Source organism: Pectinophora gossypiella, chromosome 5, assembly GCF_024362695.1.
Source record: "Pectinophora gossypiella chromosome 5, ilPecGoss1.1, whole genome shotgun sequence".
NCBI classification, from domain to species: Eukaryota; Metazoa; Arthropoda; class Insecta; order Lepidoptera; family Gelechiidae; genus Pectinophora; species Pectinophora gossypiella.
In genome coordinates, this window is record NC_065408.1 from 6,585,406 (window position 1) to 6,607,988 (window position 22,583).

Consider the following 22,583-nt stretch of genomic DNA (forward strand, 5'->3'; position numbering starts at 1 on the left):
TGGAGAAGCCATTGTGGAAGACGGATCTAGGCATTAGTACCAATCGTATCAATTGTTTTGTACTTCGTCCGAATATTTTTCCTGACTCTCTCTCTTAATAGTTACTTAAGATATGATCGCGTTCTTCCTTAGGCCATATCGTCATTTACGAGGCAAGGAAACGCGATGCCGTTTGCATTAAACAATTAAAACCTTATTATATACATTGTAAACTTCAATAGATTTAGCAACTAAAACAAATAAGCATTTATGAACTATCCACCTGCCATGAAGGACTTTTCGTAACACTATCAGTCAACTTGTTTGGCTGAATCTCACATGTCAAAGGATTCGACATTGAATATCGCTTGAAATGTGCTTTACAATTCTTAATGAACACTGTAAACAAACGCCACTTGAATAGAATAGTGATGTGACGAACACATTGTTATGGTAAACAATCGGGAATGCGAATTTCGCGCGTAAATTCAGAATAGTGTTGGATTGCTGCAGTTTATACGAAATGTATGTTACATGAATTGAGTACGGCCTACATTCCTACTTTAAAAAGATGGGAAATATGAAAAAAGGTATATATATGTTATTATCAGAAGTAATAGATAGGTATTTGACAAGGTAGGTTTCTACCTACAACCTATACCTAAGTATTTTATTATGTCACATGTAAAGTAGGTAAGTTATAGTACTAAATAAACAAAGGCATTTTCTTACACAAACTAGGGTGAGGTGAGTCTGTTTCTTGGGAAATCATAGAACTCTATATCGCTGATATAGATTAGTAATCGTTATTCATATAACTTTGTAAATGTGTTACAATAGTTTATTTTGAGAATCACTGACCTATACTTAAATCTTTTCTTCTAAGATCAAGAAGAACTATCTGCCACGTCCAACTAGGTTCCAGACAAGAAGTTGCTCATTACAGAAATGTCTTTTAGCGTCAGTTTTTTGTTATCCGAAGCGAAAATCCACTTTGCGCTAATCTAATGAAGTACTCGCAAAATATCAGGATTTATCCCTGTCATCGTACTTGTCGTAATTACACCAACTATTGTTATACAAACAGGGATTTATGCATAGTTCATAATATTCTTGCTTTTCGAACTTGGGCCGGTTCGAACCTCGATACCGAACTTGCACCAATGTGTTAATAATTTATCTTAAGTACAGTTTTCACTAACACAGTTCGCTCGACCGTTTAGATGGCGATGCGGCTCATCACCTATCACGTTGATCTAACAGAAAGCTCGGTGAGGTGTTAAGTACACACACCTCACCGAGCTTTCTGTTAGATCAAGCTTGCGATGGTCGTACCTCCGGCTATCCCAATTGGGATATAGTCGTAGTCAAAAAAGTAAGAAGTAGTCCGTAGAAGAAGGGTCCGTATTCCCGAATCGCTTCTCCAGACCTCATACCACACTACGACTAGAATTGCAGCATGAAACACGACTAGCACTGGATTCGAATCCCGGTGGGGACAAATCACAAACATTTTTGATTCCTAGTTTGGTTAGGACATTAGAGGCTGATCACCTGATTGTCCAAAAGTAAGATGATCCGTGCTTTGGAAGGCACGTTAAGCCGTTGGTCCCGGTTACTACTTACTGGTGAAAGTACGTAGTCGTTACATGAGTCATGCTTGTCAGGGGCCTATGGCGGCTCAGTAAAAATCCTGACACTGGTTGGTAGTCCACCTCACAACCCACACGATAGAAGAAGATTGCAGCACGACTTTGACTGGAGAGCTAAATCCAGCTACGGGTCGTCACATTGGTATGTCTTATAATTGTGACTCTATACGATTGAGTAGACAGCAGACTCGATTGTACTCGCCCGTCATTGTCTATGAACGGGTTTGATCATGCTCGCGTAAGCATCTGTAATAATCACCGAAATAAGCTATTTGACAACCAAGTCAAATGAGATACTTTTTACGAAACGATAGTTTTCTATAGAGTTTGTTTGGAAATACTGTCATGTGACGTCATCAATAAAAGCGGTCAAACATCGTACTCATTGTTACTTAATTCATAAATGAAATTCGAATTATTTGTTTAACTATTGTCTGAGCTATAGGACGGAAAAAGAAATTCAAATTCAAATTCAAAAATATCTTTATTCAGTAGGTAACATAGTTACACTTTGAATCGTCAATTTTTACATAACGAACGTCTCATCCGCCTAAAACTACTGCAGCTTCTCACAACCTGTATAGCCGGGGAAAAGAAGCTGCAAGAAAAACCTCGGCACAGGGCCCTAGACGTTATTTTAAAAAATAAAATAGAAATAAACATAAAATATTGATATACAATTGATTAATTTAGCTGCCTAATATCAGTTCTCAGACAGTTAATCCCATGCATTCATATCTTCTAAATAATCACTAACTTTATAATAACCTTTTTTGAAAAGTTTTTGTTTAACTACTTTCTTAAAGCAGTTGAAAGGCAAATTCTGAATGTCAATGGGAATCTTATTGTAAAAACGTATACATTGCCCCTTAAAAGATTTAGTTATCTTATGTAATCGACTGACTTGTAAAGCAAGTATATTTTTATTCCGGGTATTAACAATGTGCCGATCGCTATTTTTTGCAAATAATCCTAAATGTTTTTTTACATATATTAAGTTTTCAAAGATATATTGTGATGCCATAGTTAAAATATTAAATGTGTTAAATGTGAAGAACCACCAACAACTCGGGATAGATGACTTACCAAACTTACAATTATTTACTCGCGAAGTCATTTCTACAACAAGGTCGCAATGATAATCATCATGGATAATTTTACTTTTTTTAGGACCAAGCGCGGAATTTTAGATGACACGGAACCATGGAGAAATAGGAGAGAACCGTCATGAATGGGGTTCCGTATCGTGAGGTGAATACTCAAAACACCATGGTGCCGTATTGAATGCTAAACTGTAAATTGAATGGTAACCTTCCACGTTTCTTTATATAAGCGTTAAGTAAAAGTGTCAGCTGTAACTTTTTTCCTAGGTGTAAGATAATTATGAACTGTTTATACCGGTAAATAGACCACTAGCTTATGCTCCCAGACATGTCGTAGAAGTTAGCCAAGTTAGGTATGTCACATCGTGTGTAATAAAAACTGTTTTTTTTTTTAATAAAAGTACCAGCACAGTCTAGTTAGTGTCACCCCTTTTTAACCGACATAAAAAAGGAGTTTATACAATTTTAACTAAATTTATAGGCATGTAAGTATTATACTCTCTCGCGAGGGTACTATTGAAATAGGTACTAATGCAATGGTGTCAATTCAAGCAGCTCAAACTTTATTTTATTTTAGTCTGGCTGGTCTGAAAATGCAGCGGAGCAGCGTGGTGGAGTATGCTCCGTATACCCTCTTTGGTAGATTGACGGGAGGCCTGTACCCAGAAAGGGTACGTAGACGTAAGTATATAGGCTGTTTATTTATATTATGTAATAAAAGATGAACGAGTAAGAGAGAGACAGGTACGTGAGACAGAGATACAAGTTACGTGTGTGAAAGTGAAAAGATATGAGTGAAGACGTATTCGGTTAAACAGAATGGAAGACCGAGAGAAACTGAAGAGAAATGAACCTGCTGAAAGTTTTTTCTCAAAATAGAATATCAAGATGTTATTTCTGCGGACCTAGCACCCTAAGCACGCGACTCTTTCTCGCCGTGACAGGGATCATCTGTCTCTCTCTATGCAGTACTGTGAGAGAGTGACGGGTGACGTATGTCAAGGCGAGAAAGAGTAAAATCATTTTAAGCCAATATAGTGGGTTATGAAGATTTTAGTGTTTATTTTCTCTCTTCCCCCACGTGTATGTATGTTGAAAGGAAGAGATAGATCTAGTTTTTGAATAGTCAAGGTAATGCTACCGGTAGCGTAATTTTATACCTTAACCGCTTTCAAAGAAATTCGCACCATTAATGTAATAAAAAACAGTTCAAAATCATATTTTGCAAACGTCACGATAGTACCGGTATTATTAGGTATTAGACAAGGAAATACTAAATTATTTCTTTAATAAAAGGTAAAGAATATTCAAGCTCGATCTTTATCTTGTTAACATCAATGTCTGTCTGTCAAGATGTTCTTCTTACTATTTAGTCGCTAAAAGGTTTCATTCGATTCGCAAATAGAAGATTTCTATTGAAATTAACTGATAAAAAATTTAATGAATTTAAGTATGATGAATAAAAATGCTTATGACGGTGTGCTTTTTATTTTAAATGTGCAAACAAACTTAACAGAAAAACGTATTTATACTGGGTGTTAGTGACATCGTAACGAATACCGAGGGGGTTGATTCAGACCATGATACTGAGTTAAAATCAAGTGGAATTTTACGTCGCAAAATTCATGTTTTTTTTTTTGGTTTTTTTAAATTATTTTCAATTCTATACTTTTGCGATGGAAAATTCCACTTGATATTAACTCAGAATGATCAGATGAATCATCCCTCTCAGTATTCGTTACGATGACACTTATACCCCGTACAAGTACATACGGTAGCCATATAAGTAGGTATGGGTGTTAGTGACACCGTAACGAATACTGAGGGGGATGGTTCAGACCATGATTCTGAGTTGATATCAAGTGGAATTTCGTGTCAAAAAATTCATGAAAATTTTTCTTTTCTTTTTTTTAATTATTTTCCAATCCATACTTTTGCGACGGAAACTACTTGATATCAACTCAGAATCATGGCCTGAACCACCCCTCAAAGTTTTCGTTACGATGTCACTAACACCCTGTATAATAAAGGCATGACTTCAGAAGTAATGATGAAATTGACGTTGTTATTACAAGTTATATTTTATTTTACATTGTTTGAGGTTTACGCGGTAATTATCACAATTAAAACACAAAATACCGGGTTCTTCCCGCGTTAAAATCAGGGACTCAACACTGTTGCAAGTGCCATGATCACGGGATGACTGACCTACAACAGTGTTGAAATATCGGGAGTCTCATATCCCTAATTTCAACGAGGTAAGAACCCGGTATTATGTGTTTTAATTATATTTTATTGTAATTGATACATCGTTGCCTTATAGATAAATAAAATACTTTATTGAACACAATGGACATAAGATACAGAAATAAAGACAACAGACATAGAAAAGCACATCAGGCGGCCTTATTGCTGTTACAGCAATTTCCATGTATGCAGGCTTATAGTGAAAAAACCTGCAAAAGCGCCTTTTTGAAAAATTACATTGGAATGTGATTTATGAAAGGACACGCTAGTTTCGATCCAGGTAAAAATTTATTGTGGATACATTTACGCAGATTTATGAAATTAATTAAATGAAATCGAGGTTCCGTTAAAGACAATCACAATATCACAATGTGAATTTTCAAAAAAAGTGTTTACATTGATTTCACTATAGATATATATGGCTTATTCCTGAGAACAGACTTCCTCTCAACCTACCCTAAAGAACATGGCATATACAGATGGCAATAATCTGATCGAAATCCACGTTACAAATTAAAACAAACTTATTAAAAATGTTATACTTTTTCAAAGCGAACACTTCTCACGTACTTATCAAGAAAAACTTTGCAATAGGTAAATTGGACTTATCTCTATAATCTGGAAATATTTCTTTCGGATACTCGGAAAGAATTTTAATTAAAAAGTTACAGGGAGTATTCGCGGAAGAATATGTAATCTTTTGTAAATTAATTTATAATTGGCTCTTAACTGTTTGACCGAATTATACATTTAGGAAAGTTTTTCGAAGTGTGTCCATGGACGCACTCGGTGAAAAGATTGCTTTTTAATTTGATATTCCATTAGTGTCCCCTCAAATGATATGTGGGGATGGAAATGACCTGAATTAGTGACTGTTCGTACGATATCAGGTCGATAATCCTGCTAGTTAAATATCTATGAAAGTTGCGCACGCTATTAGGGAGCTTATCTTTCGATCATAAAAAGGTGAGTTTATCCATTCTTCCAAATTATATTCCGCACCGATATTGTATGAATATAAATGCTGGTATATGCAAGGTGACATTTCCGGAATATTGTTAATAAGAGAATAAAATCTATTAAACTTAAGAGTAGGTTCGTGAGCTTATGAACAGTATAATAAGAAGATAACAACTATACCACTTCCTTTACACGTATCTGTACGATTGTTTTAGATTCCAATTATAAAATGACAATGCAGTAGTAAGTAGTAAAAATATACGACAAATAAAATATTAGACTCTCCGGTTTCAATTAACCAAAGCGGTAAATTTTAAACGCGCCTTAAAATATACTTTACAGTTCTGCTTTGGAAAGTATTTCAGCTATTGTATTAGAAAAAAAAACATTTATTACGCAAGTATATAGATAGAATTTCATGATTTTATATTTTAATGGAGAAATTATGTTTGGACTTGTTTTTAGGGGCTATTAACCCGTGTTTTAGGGGCGTAGACGCCGTTAGGGGCGGATCAGGAAAAACGAAATGTTACTCGCTGATGGTCCTGTAATCATCCAAGGACAAGACATGAAAGACTTATAAAAACTGCTGATTTTGTTGTCCTTACTTGAATACTTGTTTGAATATTGATGTGTTTAAGGTACTGTTTTACCACACGTTACTAAAGTATCTAATTATGTAGAAGGGGACGTTTTTTTATACCCTCTCTTCTCATACATTCAGTACAGTAAAACTTATTAATGTACTTTTGAGCTAGACACTTTAACTAGTTAGCTCGGAAAGAGGCCCTCGTCTAGGCCAACCTTTATCAGCAAGTCGAAGTAACATAAATCCACGAGCAACCTCCTTGGGGAATAAGTGTGGAGTAATTTGTGAACACGAGCGCGCCGGCGTCGCGGACATTAACTATTAAATTCGTTGCATATTAAACTACATTCTCAGAGTGGTGTAATCCCGGATCTACCTGCTCCACCTTGAAGGAGCCAAGCAACATGTATCAACTACACATACCTGTAACGCGAGAGCGCTGTGCACTTCCCGCTGCTCTCCTACATTTATTTCAATTGTGATCGCTATCTCCGTTTTTCAAGTTAGTCCACCTTCAGACAACCTACCTACCACATAATTGTACTCGAACGTAATATTTTTATATTCATTTAGATGTTATCTCTCTTCCTGCGCTAGCGACTATCTTCTGTGTTGCAATCGGTCTGAGTTCAGTGACTCATAATTTTATGCTTCATTCGCAAACAAGTTTCAGGAGACGAATGAACGGAACTCCTCCACGATAAATCTCAGACGATTTGAAGGTCCTTATAAGAGAGGGGGATTTCCTAAAAATGCCTTTGTTTTCGACGGGCAACAGGCCCTCTCGTCGCGCTGAGACTTCGAAACCCCACTTGACACGCTTCATTTTTACCTTTAAATTGAAACTAGAGCGAGGGTGCGCTTTCTGCGTCGCGTGTATCAGCCTTCATTATGAATTAACAGGATTTTACAACGTTTTATATTTCATCACCCGTAACCGATAGCCCTAAGCAGATCGAGTCGGATTCGATTCGCATTTTAAACTTTATATTTTGATAAGCTTGACATGCAAGCGAAGCACTGATTGTCAGTGATTACAATATAATCGCACCTCATTTAAAACGGTGCTAGGGCTTAGATGTTTCCCACAAAATTTCCCATGTTGTTGCATATTCTACATCGAGAAATGCTTTCCCATCGGGTGCGGCGCACTGCGGCCGTGGCAATGTACTTTCGCTGACCCCTTGCCTCCTCCCACGGAGGGGTTCTCTTTCACTCTTACTACTTTCTTCGATCCTTTCTCTCGCTTGCACTCGGCTGCGCCTGCGCTTCCCGGGTACCGAGGTAATAACATTCTACGACGCGGTACGCCGCCAGAGTGGAACGGGTTCTGTCGATGACTTGGACGATTATTTGTATGAGAGACAATGGTCGACATGGATACATTCATACAACTGTCTGCTTTTAAATAGAATTTTAAATTAAGGAAGCTTTATAACGATATGGAATGTGGGATTGTAAATCGATTATTTATATTTATTTAAAACACAGTTTCGTAAACACTTAGTATTGTAAGGAAAACGTGAAACACCATATTTGTATGAACTCTATCTATACATTTAAATTACAAATATTTATTGTAAATTTTCAGGTTTTTTTTTTGATGAAAACGTATTACCCGTTAAATTTAAAAACTCTCAGTACATTCAGACGGGTATATTTTAAACCAAGCATCATAATAGCGCGAATGAGCGCGATGAATGTTTCATTAGAAACGCAGTGTCGACAGCGGTAACTCATCGTATAAACTCGGAGAAAGCGCCGGTAATAGTCGAATGAAAACAATGCATCACCCACAACTAACTCTTCGAGAATGCTCGCATGAACACTCTACGGCGTTAGTATCACTATACAAAAAACAGACTGCCATTTATTTTTTGCACACACACTCTGTTTATATATTTTATTATAGATCAAGGTTGGTGCTTTCCTATCTCGTTGCTTAATAACCTCTCAACTGCACAACGGGTCGTAATTAAATTTTGCACGCAGTCTTCCCGGGCTAACACAAAAGATAGTTTCTGTCCCGGTCAAACATGGCCGCCCTTTGGGAGCAGCACATAAATTATAGAGTACCCATGATAGTAACCATTAAAATAATAACAACGGATACTCGTTAATAGTCTGAATTAATCCGAAACCGATTTAGCAAGTTTCTTGTCAGTTATGTATGAGTACCGTGAGTCTCGGGCATACTTCACTCGAGTTACGGATTACGTGGGAGTACGGAGGAATGATCCCGGCGAGTTCGGAAACGAGATGTCAAGTAGGCAATTGAGTGCCATAGGTATTTCGACTCTATCCATAAAAAATTTAGGACGACATTCGTTAACATCGCCCTCCTAGGAGCGACGTTCTAGTCTTACAAGCATATCGCCAGGTGTAATTCAAAAGGTTAGACAGCGGAGACGCTGTAGTTGTATTCTGACGGTTAAGTCTAAGGTTTTGGGTGCACATTCTGTTGCGCGCGTGATGCCCGTAGGAGAGCATGCGACTGGCAACATTCCATCGCACAATGAGTAATTTAAAAATTCAAAAACTCGTCGAGGCTCGGCGCGCGCCGTGCGCGACCCTACGAGTGCTCTGCAATTGAGACTGTTATCTGCCTGCACGATACACAACATGTACTGGGAGCCATCAGCCGCATGAATAACACAGTTACCTAAATATAAACATCGCCGATGCCGAATCCTCACGGATAAAAATCAATTGATTGAAATTACAAAGACAAACAAAAGCTTCGTTACTTACTCTCTCATTCTTAATTCAGAGAACATCGGATCCGGGGCAATGCTTTCTGTATTGGATGAGATACTTGAATCTGATGGTGGGTGGAATGTTTCTACTCGTGCGCCGCGTGCCTCGTGCTAATTGGTAAACATTCGTCGAACAAATGCGCGAGAGCTCGCCCGTTCTCTACTATTTTAAAATGAAATTCTTTCGACGCAAATATTTCCAATAATTCCATCGTTGCTATGCTACGTACAGTTTCAATTTTAAATTGCGAAATAGGTATTTAATTGGGATTTAATCACTCATTCGATATTTGGTCAGCGATACATATCAGTTTTACATAACATGGGATTGATGTTTGGCAGGTATTCCTGCATTCCACCCACGCCCGAATGTTTTCCGAATGGAATTTCACATCGAAATATTTTCAAAGGTTTCAATAATGAAACCATGTTATCAAGTACCAAATATTGGTATTGCAGAGATTCGCCGAAAATAATTATTTTTCAATTAAAGATAAAACTTTTTACTTAAATAGGAAATATAACAGAAAAACTTTAGTTAATTAGTAATCAGCATGTTGAGGTATGCGAATAAATCATGAGAGTTAAAATTGGTTACTTCATTTGCCGGCCACGCTGAATTCAAATAACTTTATAATAAAGTTGAAAATTGCTTGGTATCTTGGTTAAGTTTAGGTTTGCGAGCAAATATCAACTTTAAAATAACGGGCTAAGTTTTCAGTTGAGGCGGCATGCGATTTTGGTGGTTGCAACATAAAATTCGACTCTGAATCAATATAAGAAAAGTCAAGTTCGTTTGAGGTTTTTCGAAGTTTTTTTGCGGGCGGTTGCATTCGGAAATGTTAGAGGGAAGCGGGTAAAAACTGGGGCGTAATTAGTCTTCGTGGAGTTGCGAGTGCTCGTCGAGTGCGGCCCGCCTGCCTCTGACCGCTCTAGTGTTTTGATCAACTGCCGATACAGACAGACCCTCAATATACTCTAGCTATTGCTACCTGGCTGGTGTAGCAGATGTTTGGATACAGTCCTTACATTACTTTTATTTTTGTTAGAAGTAGGTATGCTAAATATAGGAGGAAGAGGAGCTCGGTGGCACAGCGGTAAACGCACTCGGTCTGCGATTGTTGAAGTTAAGCAACTTTCGCAAAGACTGGTCATAGGATGGGTGACCACAAAAAAGTTTTAATCTCGAGCTCCTCCGTGCTTCGTTGGTCCCGGCTGCATTAGCAGTCGTTAATAACCATCAATCCGCACTGGGCTCGCGTGATGGTTTAAGGCCCGATCTCCCTATCCATCCATAGGGAAGGCCCGTGCCCCAGCAGTGGGGACGTTAATGGGCTGATGATGATGATGCTAAATATATGTATTAATATCACACAAGCTTGTAATTACATCCCAGTTGGAGTAGTCAGAGTTACATCCATCCCAAAATGAACTATACGTCACCCACACCTCACCGAGCTTTCTGTTACACCAACGTGATAATAGGTTTTGAGCCGTATCGCCGACTAGAACTGTCGAGCCAACTGTTTTAGTAAAAACTGCACCTAAGATAAATTAATAGCTCATTGGTGCAAGTCCGGTATATTTTCACAAGCGCGTATTTGCAATATCACATTCAGATGTGATATTTGTTAACAAAACCACGCAGTGGACAAACTAAGGTTTCAATCCAGGTAAACATTTGAAGTCTCAATTTTTACCAGATTACTCTTTAATTTTAAAATCAACAGATGTTAATCATCCGTCCCTTTCCTTTTCAGCGGATAAGAAAATGACAGGTATAACTTAAAATAAACTTAGATGGTGCGTACCGGAATCAACACCAACAATTATTTTAATTTAATTGGCGACTAACATTAAATATTTATCTAAGCAATATTACTTTAAAGTTGCCTCAGTTATTATGCTTTTATCCCCAGTCTAGAAATCCTGTAATCGAAAGTTGGAAAAAATAAAAAATAGATACATAGTACCGATGCCAGTTTGAAAGCCGCAGATAACTTCAGCTGGGCTTTTCTTTGATACTTCTTTCTATTTCTTCTACTTATTAAAGTATGAAGTCCTGTTGATTAACCGGACTTTTTATTTCAACTTGTTTTACTTTTTCGCCTCTTTGCAACATCGGGCGTCTCTTTCGGTATACTCTGCTTTATTTTGTGAAGATACCTTGTTCACGATAAGATATAAGATGTTATTTATTTTCAGAGTTAAAACTTATTACAATATATATATTCATACTTATAACACATAACATAACAACGTAATGTAAACACCCTATTATATGTCCCACTGCTGCAACCAGAGTGGGTATAGGGCATACTCCACCACGCTGCTGCACCGCGGGTAGCTGGAGGTTTTTTTACGGCTAATAGCCGGGACCAACGGCTTAACGTGCCGTCCGAAGCACGGACTACACGTAAGTACACACGTACTTATAAGAAAAACTGCTAGTGTATTCTTATTCACTTTGTTGTTTATTGAACTGTACGCGTGTACCAATAAGTAAGTTTAGAGACCAACACAGGATACCTACTGTACCATGTTTGTGCAGTATCATAACGTATATATGGTGTACTTAAGAGGGGTCACATCCAGTTTGCATACATACATTTTAGACATAAAAACACAATACTTACACCTTTCTAAAAACCTAAAACAGCTTATCATTCTCAACAAGTGACTCTCAAATCTAAAGAGGTCCTACAGCAAAACCGTTTTACGGGTTAAAAAATATTTTCTTAAATATAATTCAAAAGGATATTTTCAAAAATAAGACTCACCGTTTCGGACGCTGGGAAGCGCCCGCTGCCGCACTCTAGTAGTGAAGTTTCACTCACCTGAAACAAGCCAAAAGATTTTCAGACTCAAACCAGACCAGGAATTTAACATTTCAATAGCTCTTGAAAAACGCCTTAAATTACAAGCACGCGGTTCCTAACTGGATTTTCGGATCTGCTTTCGTAATTTTGCGTTTTATTGTATGTAGCGTGATTAAAATTGTGTTTTGAACTGTACATGCAAATGACAGACGCGATGTCAAGTCACTTGCCGTAAAGAGACTCGCCGTAAAGAGACTCGCCGTAGAGGGAATCGCCGTTCGGGGAGTCGCTGTTAACGCCACAATTCAAGGTAACGCGTAATGAGTGAAGTAAAACAAAAAAAGTTCTAGACTGACAAATGAGGGTGACTATATAAAATATGAGCAATAATCGCGTCACAATTTACTTAGTTAAGTATTATTTAAATAGTATAGGATATGAAAGCGTCATTGTATCGTAGGCTTTAAACGTATATTTCAGACGATATATGACATAATTGTCATTTAAGTTTCTCATGGTCGTACAAGCCAATTCTACCGCACTTTCTAGAGGAGAATTGTTGTATATATATCTACACATATTTGCTAAATTCGATATGATCTGTTACCGACCGCTTAATTTGGCTAAACATTGTTATTTCCAAAATCATCGCACGAACATTCAATCTGCGTTAAACTAGTAACAATGCTGGACAAAGCGCCGGTCGGAACGTTCGGTACTATTCATAGGGGCAGAGACACAGCCCGCCACAATCTCCGCTTAACTTCATTATGAGACCGAATTGCTAAACGATCTATTGTGACCACGGTTTGCTTGTCCGGCTTAAGGGGCAGTTAGACCCACAACTCATGCAAATAGATATCAACTTGCGTCCGCTTTGGAGTGAACAAACTGAACTTCATTGGTATAAACACATATTTACTAAGTTTCCCAGGAAATTAAATGCACGATTTTGCTGACAAAATTTCACTCATTCGATAGCAGCATAAAAGCAGCCTTAGACAAGTTTTACACTATTATGGAAAACATTAGTGTGATCGAATAAAATATATAGGATTGACATGCAACTTTATATCAACGCATACATTTTATAAGGTTTTCATAATCGTTATAACTTGGCTAAAAGTCCCTGCAGTATAAAACGACTAATTCCGATATGTCATCGCAACGCTGACCTCAAAAACGATGACAAATTATGGCGTCGGGGTGAAACTAACCTCCGGACATAATTTATCCCAAAACTAAGTGAACCGAGTGCTCCGTTTGTACCTCGAATGATATCGCGCTAATAGTCAGTTAACGCACAAAGGATCTGAATGGCGGATTGATTTCAATTGATACGAGTATTGAAGCTTTATTTGTGATTCTAATCGCGCAAACAAACAGAATTTAAACCGATATATTGACTTAAAATGTTAGCATTTATTTATTCCGGTTACCGATTATTATTGAAAAGTAATTAGGAAATTGCTAATAATTGAGGGAATTCGTTTCGGAGAGTTTGGAAAGAGTAAAGTGATTGATAATAATTTAGAGCCTTAAAAATATACCACAAAGGCATGTTGTATATTTTTTTCGTTTTGATAGTAAATCAATAGTCAATAGAATAGAGTAACACTGAAAATCGCAAATAATTACACCCACTACCTTTTCATGTCCAAAAAAAAACGCTTTACAAACAAAATTAACAAATTGCGCCTAACTTAAAACTCATGAAAATGTGGAATACTATTTTTAACTGTTCCAAAAAAAGCTTTCGTACCCTCGACAAAAGGCCAACAAATCGTATGGTAAATTCAGGAGGTAGTACAAATATTTTCGCAGGCATGTAAGCGAAGAAGCGTCAAGTGGTACCCGTTACGTGCTAGCCCGAGCGTGAGCTTACGGATCACACGCATTCGCGACCTGTATCGACGTCCCTTGTGTTACTACATATTTCTAACATGGCACCGTACTTTTTTGTAAAATATATGATGCGGATTTAAATATATCATAGTTGATATAAAAGTAGAATGTCTTCTAGCGTCTTCTGAAAACGGTTTTGTAGTTCAGAGGTATGTGACCTAACCTGTATGGGGCTGGTTTTCCCCTCGCGGGTTGGAAGGTCAGACAGGCAGTAGCTTCTGTAAAAAAGTCCGGACCTGTCAAATCTTTAGGTTAAGTGCTTACCCTGAGAAAACAGGATAATGCTAGGGGGATGAATTCAGTGTATATGGCATTGTTGATAATGGAGTAAAAGGCAATACAATACTAGGACTATATGTATACAAAAAAGTAGAGATTCATTATTTAGAATGTTTCAATATGATGACAAAAATGAATTCAAAGTCAGAAAGAAATTACGTAGCAAGATTAAGACTAATTCCCAAAAACAGTTGAGACGTATAGATGAAACATGGTGAGTAAACTAAGGAATACAATCAATTATTGTTAGAAGGATGAATCGATATTTTTGATTTATAATCGAGAACTCTACACTTGAATTTTTGACACATTAGAGGTTCTAGCTTTCCTACATTCATCGGCGATACTAACTAGGTTAACGATTAATTCAAAAGCCACTATTAATCCGCAATAGAGTTCCTATCTGTTTATAACCCATTTTGATTGATGAGAAGAGGACGTTCTCCGAAATCTGCAACCTATTTTAATAAGTAGATGTTACCGTGTTTACTAAATTCTGCTGCGCATCCGCTTCCTTTACGAAAACCCAGTAACTTCATTCAAGCAAGCTTCTTGACATTTAACAGTGCGGTCTCTTCTTCGTAACCAAATAACCCAGCTCTTGCAAAGTCTACTAGAGTTCACAACATACATTTGATTAAAACGCAAGCCTGAAATATCAAAGGTTCTTCAGAAACTGCGGAACATCAGATTCGCTAAGTTTGGTGCATTAGGAGAATGCAGTCATGATACAGCTCGAGGCTGATACATGTCAAAAGTTAATACAACTTGCACCGACAGGTCTTAAACGAAACTTAGATAAGTTAACCGTGTCTTAACTAAGTTATTTCCACAGTTATATGTTTGCGTTAGGAATGTTCGAGCGTACAGGGTTAACAAGGTAAATCTTAGCGCAGCATGAAATACGGGGAGGAACTTATCTATTTTAAGTTCAAGTCGGGATATAAATTAAACCTAGGTTTAATTTGGCATGCATTTTACTAACACTTTAGATTCTTGTTCAGTCTCTAGAAAAGTAAAGTAAAGTATTTTAAAACCAAAATTCAAAGTAAACAGGATCAGGATTGATACAAATACAAACATTTATTTGCCAGAATATGGTAGGTGATACTTAGGTAAGTATTAAGATAAAATATTGCTATCCTTCAGTTCACTTTGGTAATAAATAATAAGTATCGATAAAGTACTTGTATATGTCGGCGGAAATAAAACTATGCGCTAAATCCCATTTAATAAAGAAGTTAGCAAAAAGAATGCAATGATAAAGTTTCGGCGGCAACTGAGACACCAAAGTTGGAATGACATACCTACCAGCAACCCACAAATAGTTGACTGACAAAGAATCGCCTCCAATTTCATTAGCTGTCCAACAAACATCTGAGGAAAATAAGCTGTACAAGTTCGCTAACTAGGAATTGGTTGTCACGACTTCAAAGTCAACATTCCCGAGGTAAATAAAATGTTGAGATTAGAGCCAAAGCTACTCTCCACTCATCCACCAGTATGCCTTTGATCGCGGAATACTTGGGGACTTCACTCATCAATTTTTCGAAATGGCTCCTTTGTTCGTCCAAGTTGTTTGACCACTTCTCTTCCCTTAGTTTCATTGGAAGTATTCGATAAGGAAAATTATTTCCGCAAAACGTTTCCAACGTTTTGATTAGCGAGAAACATGATAAAGTTTCGAGGCCGAGGATCGTTCTAAAACCTTTTTAACAAATTAACGTTTGTTCGTTTATTAATTATAATAAATATTACCTACATATTAAATGAGTGTCCGAGAATGAAGACCGAAAGGATATTATACGCCGTCGTAACTTCAGCGTAAGTCTTCAGTGTACGTATTATTTTCTCCTTATATAATGTGAAACATTTTTTAAATTGAGCCATAAAGAGAAGCCTTCCCGCGCTACCTGGCCAACGTAGGATGGAATTTAATAAAGTAAGGTGTATTTCATCATGAATTATTTTTACCATGTCTGTTTTGATATTTCGAAATTAATCCAGAAATTTTATCGGAAAATTAAGCGTTTGGGTTATTTACCGAAAAATAATACGTCGTTACGTTATTTTCCTTATATAATGAAATTGTTTTATAAATTCCTCTTAAATGCGTAATTCTTCCTTGTTTTAAATTCTTTGACGAATTCCTATATGTAGCTACGCACAGATGCACCGTATGGATAGATTGTGTATTCCGTACCAACATTGTGTTGTAATAATAAGTAAACAAGCGAGATCTATTTATGGGCAAGGAAATGGGCACCGAAATAACTTAGTTATGAACATAAATGAAACAGTGCAGTGTTCGTTTTAAACTGGCCACGTGTTCTACCGCTGAACACAACGCCCCGCTGACAAAACATAATAATATATTATCTACCTAGCATACTATGCATTTGAAAACTCTGCGTATCCATATTTTTGTACCAATTAATACATATTTATTAGTCCCATGCGGCGAGTTAATTAAGATAAATGTGTGAAAAGTAATAATTACCAGTGACTATGAAGTTTTTGTTATTCAACTTGTTAGTATTTTAATATGAAATGATAGTAATTAACCGTAAAATGAAAAAAGTATTGGTAAAGTTTTAATTAAATATACAGGCCCCCCAAAGCAATTCACCTAAAACAGCAAAATTGCTATTTGACATATGTTTGTATTGCGCACTTACTTTTATATGCGCAAATGTCAAATTGCAAAATTGCTTTTTAGATAAATTGCTTCGATGTGGCCTTTTTAACCCCCCCTATAATGAAAATGTAGGTATAAAGTTACATCATATAACCATTGAGCCACTCAGCTTAATAGAAGGGGCCAATAGAATCGATACATAAAAAATGTTTCGGTTTGGTACTTAAAAGTTTGACGTTACGACATCTATAAAAATAAATCGCTGCGGAAAACAATCCTTTTAGTCGCAGAGCTAATACGTGACGCTCTTACTTTGTTCCTATTGTACCTACGGAATCATAAAACCTTTAATAAGTTCTCGTTAAAACCCGTGAACGAAAGGAAAAAAATCGTTTATGTTTTTACTTATTACTCAGTCCGTTTTCGTAATTTTTTTAAATCCTTTTCTCGCCTTTGAACGGAGGCATGTTCGTAATCTCACCCATTCATAGCACGTCGATGTTTATTAACATATCGACCATAAAACGGACAGGCGAGAATCTACGTCGATTTTTTCCTAGTTTCCTGTGCCAGACGCTTTTCAACGGCCTTTTTGTTGTAAGTCTGTTTTTGGCGAGCGATGGATGTTGACGTTGTGAAACGATGTGCTACTTCTTCGTTCCAATATCGAATTCCTTTCATAAACAACACTCTTGGGTTACTGCTACCGCAAAGAATCATCGACAATAATAAAATAATATCATATCATGCAATAACGGAATAGGAATACCGATCAGTATATCGAACGAGTACTCTCTAACACAAAGTTATTGGTAACTTTTCATATGCGAAGCGAAATGCAATGTAAGAGCAAGTAAACCCAGAGTTGCACGTAAGAAAAAGAAATATAAATATCGGAGAGCGAACCGATAGGAATGAATAACGATGCGATTTCAATGTTTGTATCCAACATAATGTTTGTTTAGCATACATGCGCCGAGTCGGGACCGCAGACGCAACAAGCCGCTTCAGTCTAGAACTCGAACAAACATAAGAAAATAAAAATAAATAGAGCTGTACTTAATACCTTTCGCACCACATAAAAATGAATCTGTCTAAACGCAAAAGGGGACAAAAGATTAATTGAAAATCGATACAGGGACATACCTTCGCGAATCTATCAAAATACATTCAGTTTGCTTTCAAACGATAACGGTGGACCGAATTATACTGTCAGTCATGATTAATGTAGATTCATGACATGCTTTATTGACTACTCAGAATAAAGCCAACTTTGCAAATAAAAATCTGCGTATCATTCCCACGAAAAGAGCTTGTTCCGTAATATTATCCCCTCCCTGTAATTAAATAAAACGCTTGTGATTTATAACAATTTACCTTAGGTTTGTGTTAATTCATTTGGCGTTTTTTGTGTTGTTTGCTTTCTATTTATTTGGGAACAGATTACAGGTTGATATATTCGTGATTGTGATTAAATTCGCGAGCCACTGGTGTAGCTTCCGTGTTTAGCGCTCGGTTGAATCGAAATAAATACATGGATCTAGAGCCAAGGTAAAAGGGCGTTATCAGCACTGTATAAGCTTTTACCATTTTTTTTACAAATTCAGAACCATTAGCCGGCTGGTTTATTTGAAAACCATTAGCAGTCGAATGGATACGGCGAATCATCGATTAATGAATGAACGATGTCTTTCAAAGATATACTTAGCAGTAGAGGTTCAATGTGTACAGGAATCAATCGGAGGATTATTTTTTCAGTATATTTAAAATTATCTTTCACATTTTGAAAGATGACTGTGTCCATTCAAATACCTGTTCCGATGAAAGCGATGTTCGCAAAAGAGTTCAGAAATTTACAAGGTAACTATGTTATAGACTATATTTTAAAGATAAAGTTACAAGTCTAGTAGCCATTAAAATTAGCCTATTGACGTAATTTTAATTAGGGTCTGATACAGAACCGCAGAGAAAGGCTGCCGTCAACGGGCGCGCACTAAATCAAAACAAACTTCCTGGACTGGATCCCTTTTACAAAGTTTCTAAATAACGGCGAACAATCTTTTTCATTAAAAATCTCCATGAGCCCGATTATTAGAGATGTAAAACGCCTCCGGTGGGCCGGGCCGAGTTTGGAACATTGGGGAGCGTTAGGGAACGCTTTCGCAAGATTTCCGCGGGGTCAAACTTGGGAATGTTAACAGATAATTACGAGCAAGTTTTAGCTAGCACGAGACATTTAACAGATGCTTTATTCGGGAGCGAGCGGCCGCGAGCGTACGATGAATGCTAATGAGATGACGCTCCACCCAAACACCGCTTCTAAGCCAAAGGTCTCAAGCCTCAATTCCGAATGTTCCTAGAACCGCCGGGACTTTCGGCAGCCGCCCCGTTAACACATTTGGACTCGTGTCTAAGGTTAATTAGATTAGTATCCAACAATGCTCGCAGATATTATAGATAAACAGAGTCGAACACTAAATTATTTAGGCAGTAGTTCATCATGCTATTTTTAATTATTCCGAGAACAAAACTGGTTACTGTCAACGTGAGTTTAAATATGAAACTCATATAAACTCATATTATTAGTGTTGTGAATTGTATCAGTCCAAAGCATATAATATATGTATGCTTTAACATTTAATTAAATAATATTTAATGTAAATAGTTTTGGTTTGAGCATTGTACCCAAAAACTAAAGGATATATTTTTTTTTGGGTATTGCAATGTCACACACAGACGTTGACACACGACATAGACTTCTCACCAGTATCTACAACTGGTGACCTCAAGGCGGCAATCCGCACTGCGCCCGCGTGGTGGTTTAAGGCCCGATCTCCCTATCCATCCATAGGGAAGGCCCGTGCCCCAGCAGTGGGGACGTTAATGGGCTGATGATGATGATGATGATGGCGGTGGTGAGACGTCAATAATAGGACAGGTAGATAGATAAAATAATCTATTGAGCACAATGAACACAAGATACAGAGTTAAGGACAACAGATACAGAAATGCACAACAGGCGGCCTTATTGCTCATGCAGCAATTTCCTCCAGGCAACCTTTGGGTACAGGAAAATTCACACATTTTATTGGGGAATAGTGTCCCCTATCTATATCTATCTATTCAGTGTCTTAGTAAGGCAAAAAATTTTTTGGCTCGCACAGGCGAGACAACGGTTATACGAGGGAGTTATTTATTCCTACCGAATCTTGGGGATTCTCATCTAAACCTCTGTCTATCAAGTAGCACTAAGATCTTAGTAATTTACATGAGTTGTTACCATCATACATCCTTCCTTGCGTTACGCGCCAATTAATTTTATACGGAAACGGATATATGAGCAAGGCGCAAATGGGTTCATCACACGTATAATTTACTATGTTTGTATATACAGGGTGTTAGTGGCATCGTAACGAACACTGGGTGGGATGATTCTGAGTTAATATCAAGTGGAATTTTCCGTCGCAATTTTTTAGTAAGTATTTTCATTATTTTCAATTCTATACTTTTGCGATTGAAAATTCCACTTGATATTAACTCAGAATAATGAGCTAAATCAGCCCCCTGAGTATCCATTACGACGTCACTTATACCCCGTACCAGTACATACAGGTAGCCATACAAGTAGGTATGGGTAATAGTGAAACCGTAACGAAAACTGAGGGGGATGATTCAGACCATGATTCTGAGTTGATATTAAGTGGAATTTCCCGTCGGAAAATACATGAATATTTTTGTGTTTTTTTAATTATTTTCCGTTCCATACTTTTGCGACGGACAATTCCACTTGATATCAACTCATAATCATGGCATGAATCATCCTTCAAAGTTTTCGTTACGATGTCTGTCACTAACACCCTGTATTCGGTCGTCGCGTAAGGAATATATTCGTACGAGTTTGTGTGTACCTATTTAGTTAATTTCACTAACGAATTCTGGGTTCTGACTACTTAATTGTATAAATATATGAATATAAAGCAATGATGTATTCTATTACTTATGAATTATTTATTGAACTCATAACAAGAGAAAACAAATGAATGAAAACATATAACAAAAAGTCAGCTTATCTGCAAAAGAGATCTCTTCTAGCCCGCCTTTAATGATGGAAAAATATCATGGGGTTTTGGAGGTCGCTGTGACAACAGAAGGAACATAATGATATGTATATTACATGAAGAATATAATATAATATATATATATATATATATATATATATATATAGAGAGAGAGAGAGAGAGAGAGAGAGAGAACATAAAGAAAAAAGCTATAACAATAATATATTTTTAAACTAAGTATTATAGTAAGTTCCTAAGTGTACTTAGTATTATTAGTAGTAATAACTTGAGTAAATGGCAATATATGCTTAATAGCCAGTTGATGGAGGCGTTTGAGCTAGTATCTAGCTCTATTACCAGAGTGTCAAGGTTACTTTTTATCAATCTGGATCAAAATAACCTACAAAGTGGTAGCTTAATAGCCACTAGCAAATTAATTCAGGACAGGAACCGGAAGGGCAACGGGTCGCGCCATTAGTTGCATAATGCAGCCCCATACATTATGTATGGGTCGTGAATGCTTAAGTCTTACCGAGGCTAGCTATGATTATCTACTTAGTCTTAAGTCCTCTGTGAATGACTGGTGTTTAATTTGCACTTTGACGTTTAGCAGAGTAGATTTAACTGACGCAAAGATCAGTTTGGTAGAGAAGTGAAATTGAGATAGCTTAGATCTGGGTCGTCGAGGAGTGAGATTGAGATTTTGTTTTGTTTGGTTTTGTTTATATAAATGATTATCATGTGCTCAGCGGAGAAGAAAAACATCAACACATTCCCGAGAAATGTATTTTCGGAGGTATGTAACCTAACCTGTATGGGTTGGTTTTCCCTTCGCGGGTTGAAAGGTCAGACAGGCAGTCGCTTCTGTAAATACTGGACCTGTCAAATCTTCAGGTTAGGTAAGCGGACCCTGTGGGAAACGGGATAATGCTAGGGAGATGATGACAATAATATCAAACCATATTCCTTATCCAACTTAGTAAATCCAGCCGAAAATCGAGAGCTCAAACGAAGTAAATAAGAGCAAAGCAACTGTAATTTCGTTATGTTTATGTTAGCTCGTTACTATTTCGCAAAACCCAAACAACTAGAGTTAAAACCGTCAAAATTCACTTAGGAACTGTACATTAGCACTCTCGAAACATAATAAAAGAATCATGGTATACCACCTGGTATGTTTCACTCGGCAATAGCTAGTACCGTAAATCACTACCTCTGGTTCTAAGGTTTATTTTTGAAACTTTTAAACAGAATATTAGGAAGTTCGTCATTGGATAAAATTAGGAATGAAACGGAAAGTTTCTATTCTTATCGAATGTACCTAGTAGGTATGCATTGTAGGCATTATTAGGCATGATAATATTATATTGAATCCTAAGTAATGAAAGAACCAAAGACCACTAGTAATCTATTTATTTCTTTAAAAGTTTAAATAACGCTAATTATTTTTATCAGCAGCGCAAGTGTTTTCTAATTTCCCATACCTCGTCAATTAGATAATGCTTCGCATATTTTTTATATCCGATGCGTGCTTACCTACTAATAAACTCTACTTTAAAACATGAATGATTATAACAATCTGATTAGACAAATGACAG

General features: G+C 37.0%; 1 protein-coding gene across 5 annotated transcripts in view; it reads right to left on the reverse strand.

The window, feature by feature from the left end:
* Window positions 1-22,583, reverse strand: part of LOC126366829 (polypyrimidine tract-binding protein 2) — a 496,400-nt gene that overhangs the window by 123,328 nt on the left and 350,489 nt on the right. The window contains exon 4 of one of the 5 annotated variants that reach the window (XM_050010131.1): window positions 12,067-12,123. The exons of the other annotated variants lie outside the window; for them this stretch is intronic. Coding sequence (XP_049866088.1) covers window positions 12,067-12,123 — 57 coding nt within the window. The remainder of the gene's footprint in view (window positions 1-12,066; window positions 12,124-22,583) is intronic. 5 annotated transcript variants of the gene reach the window in all.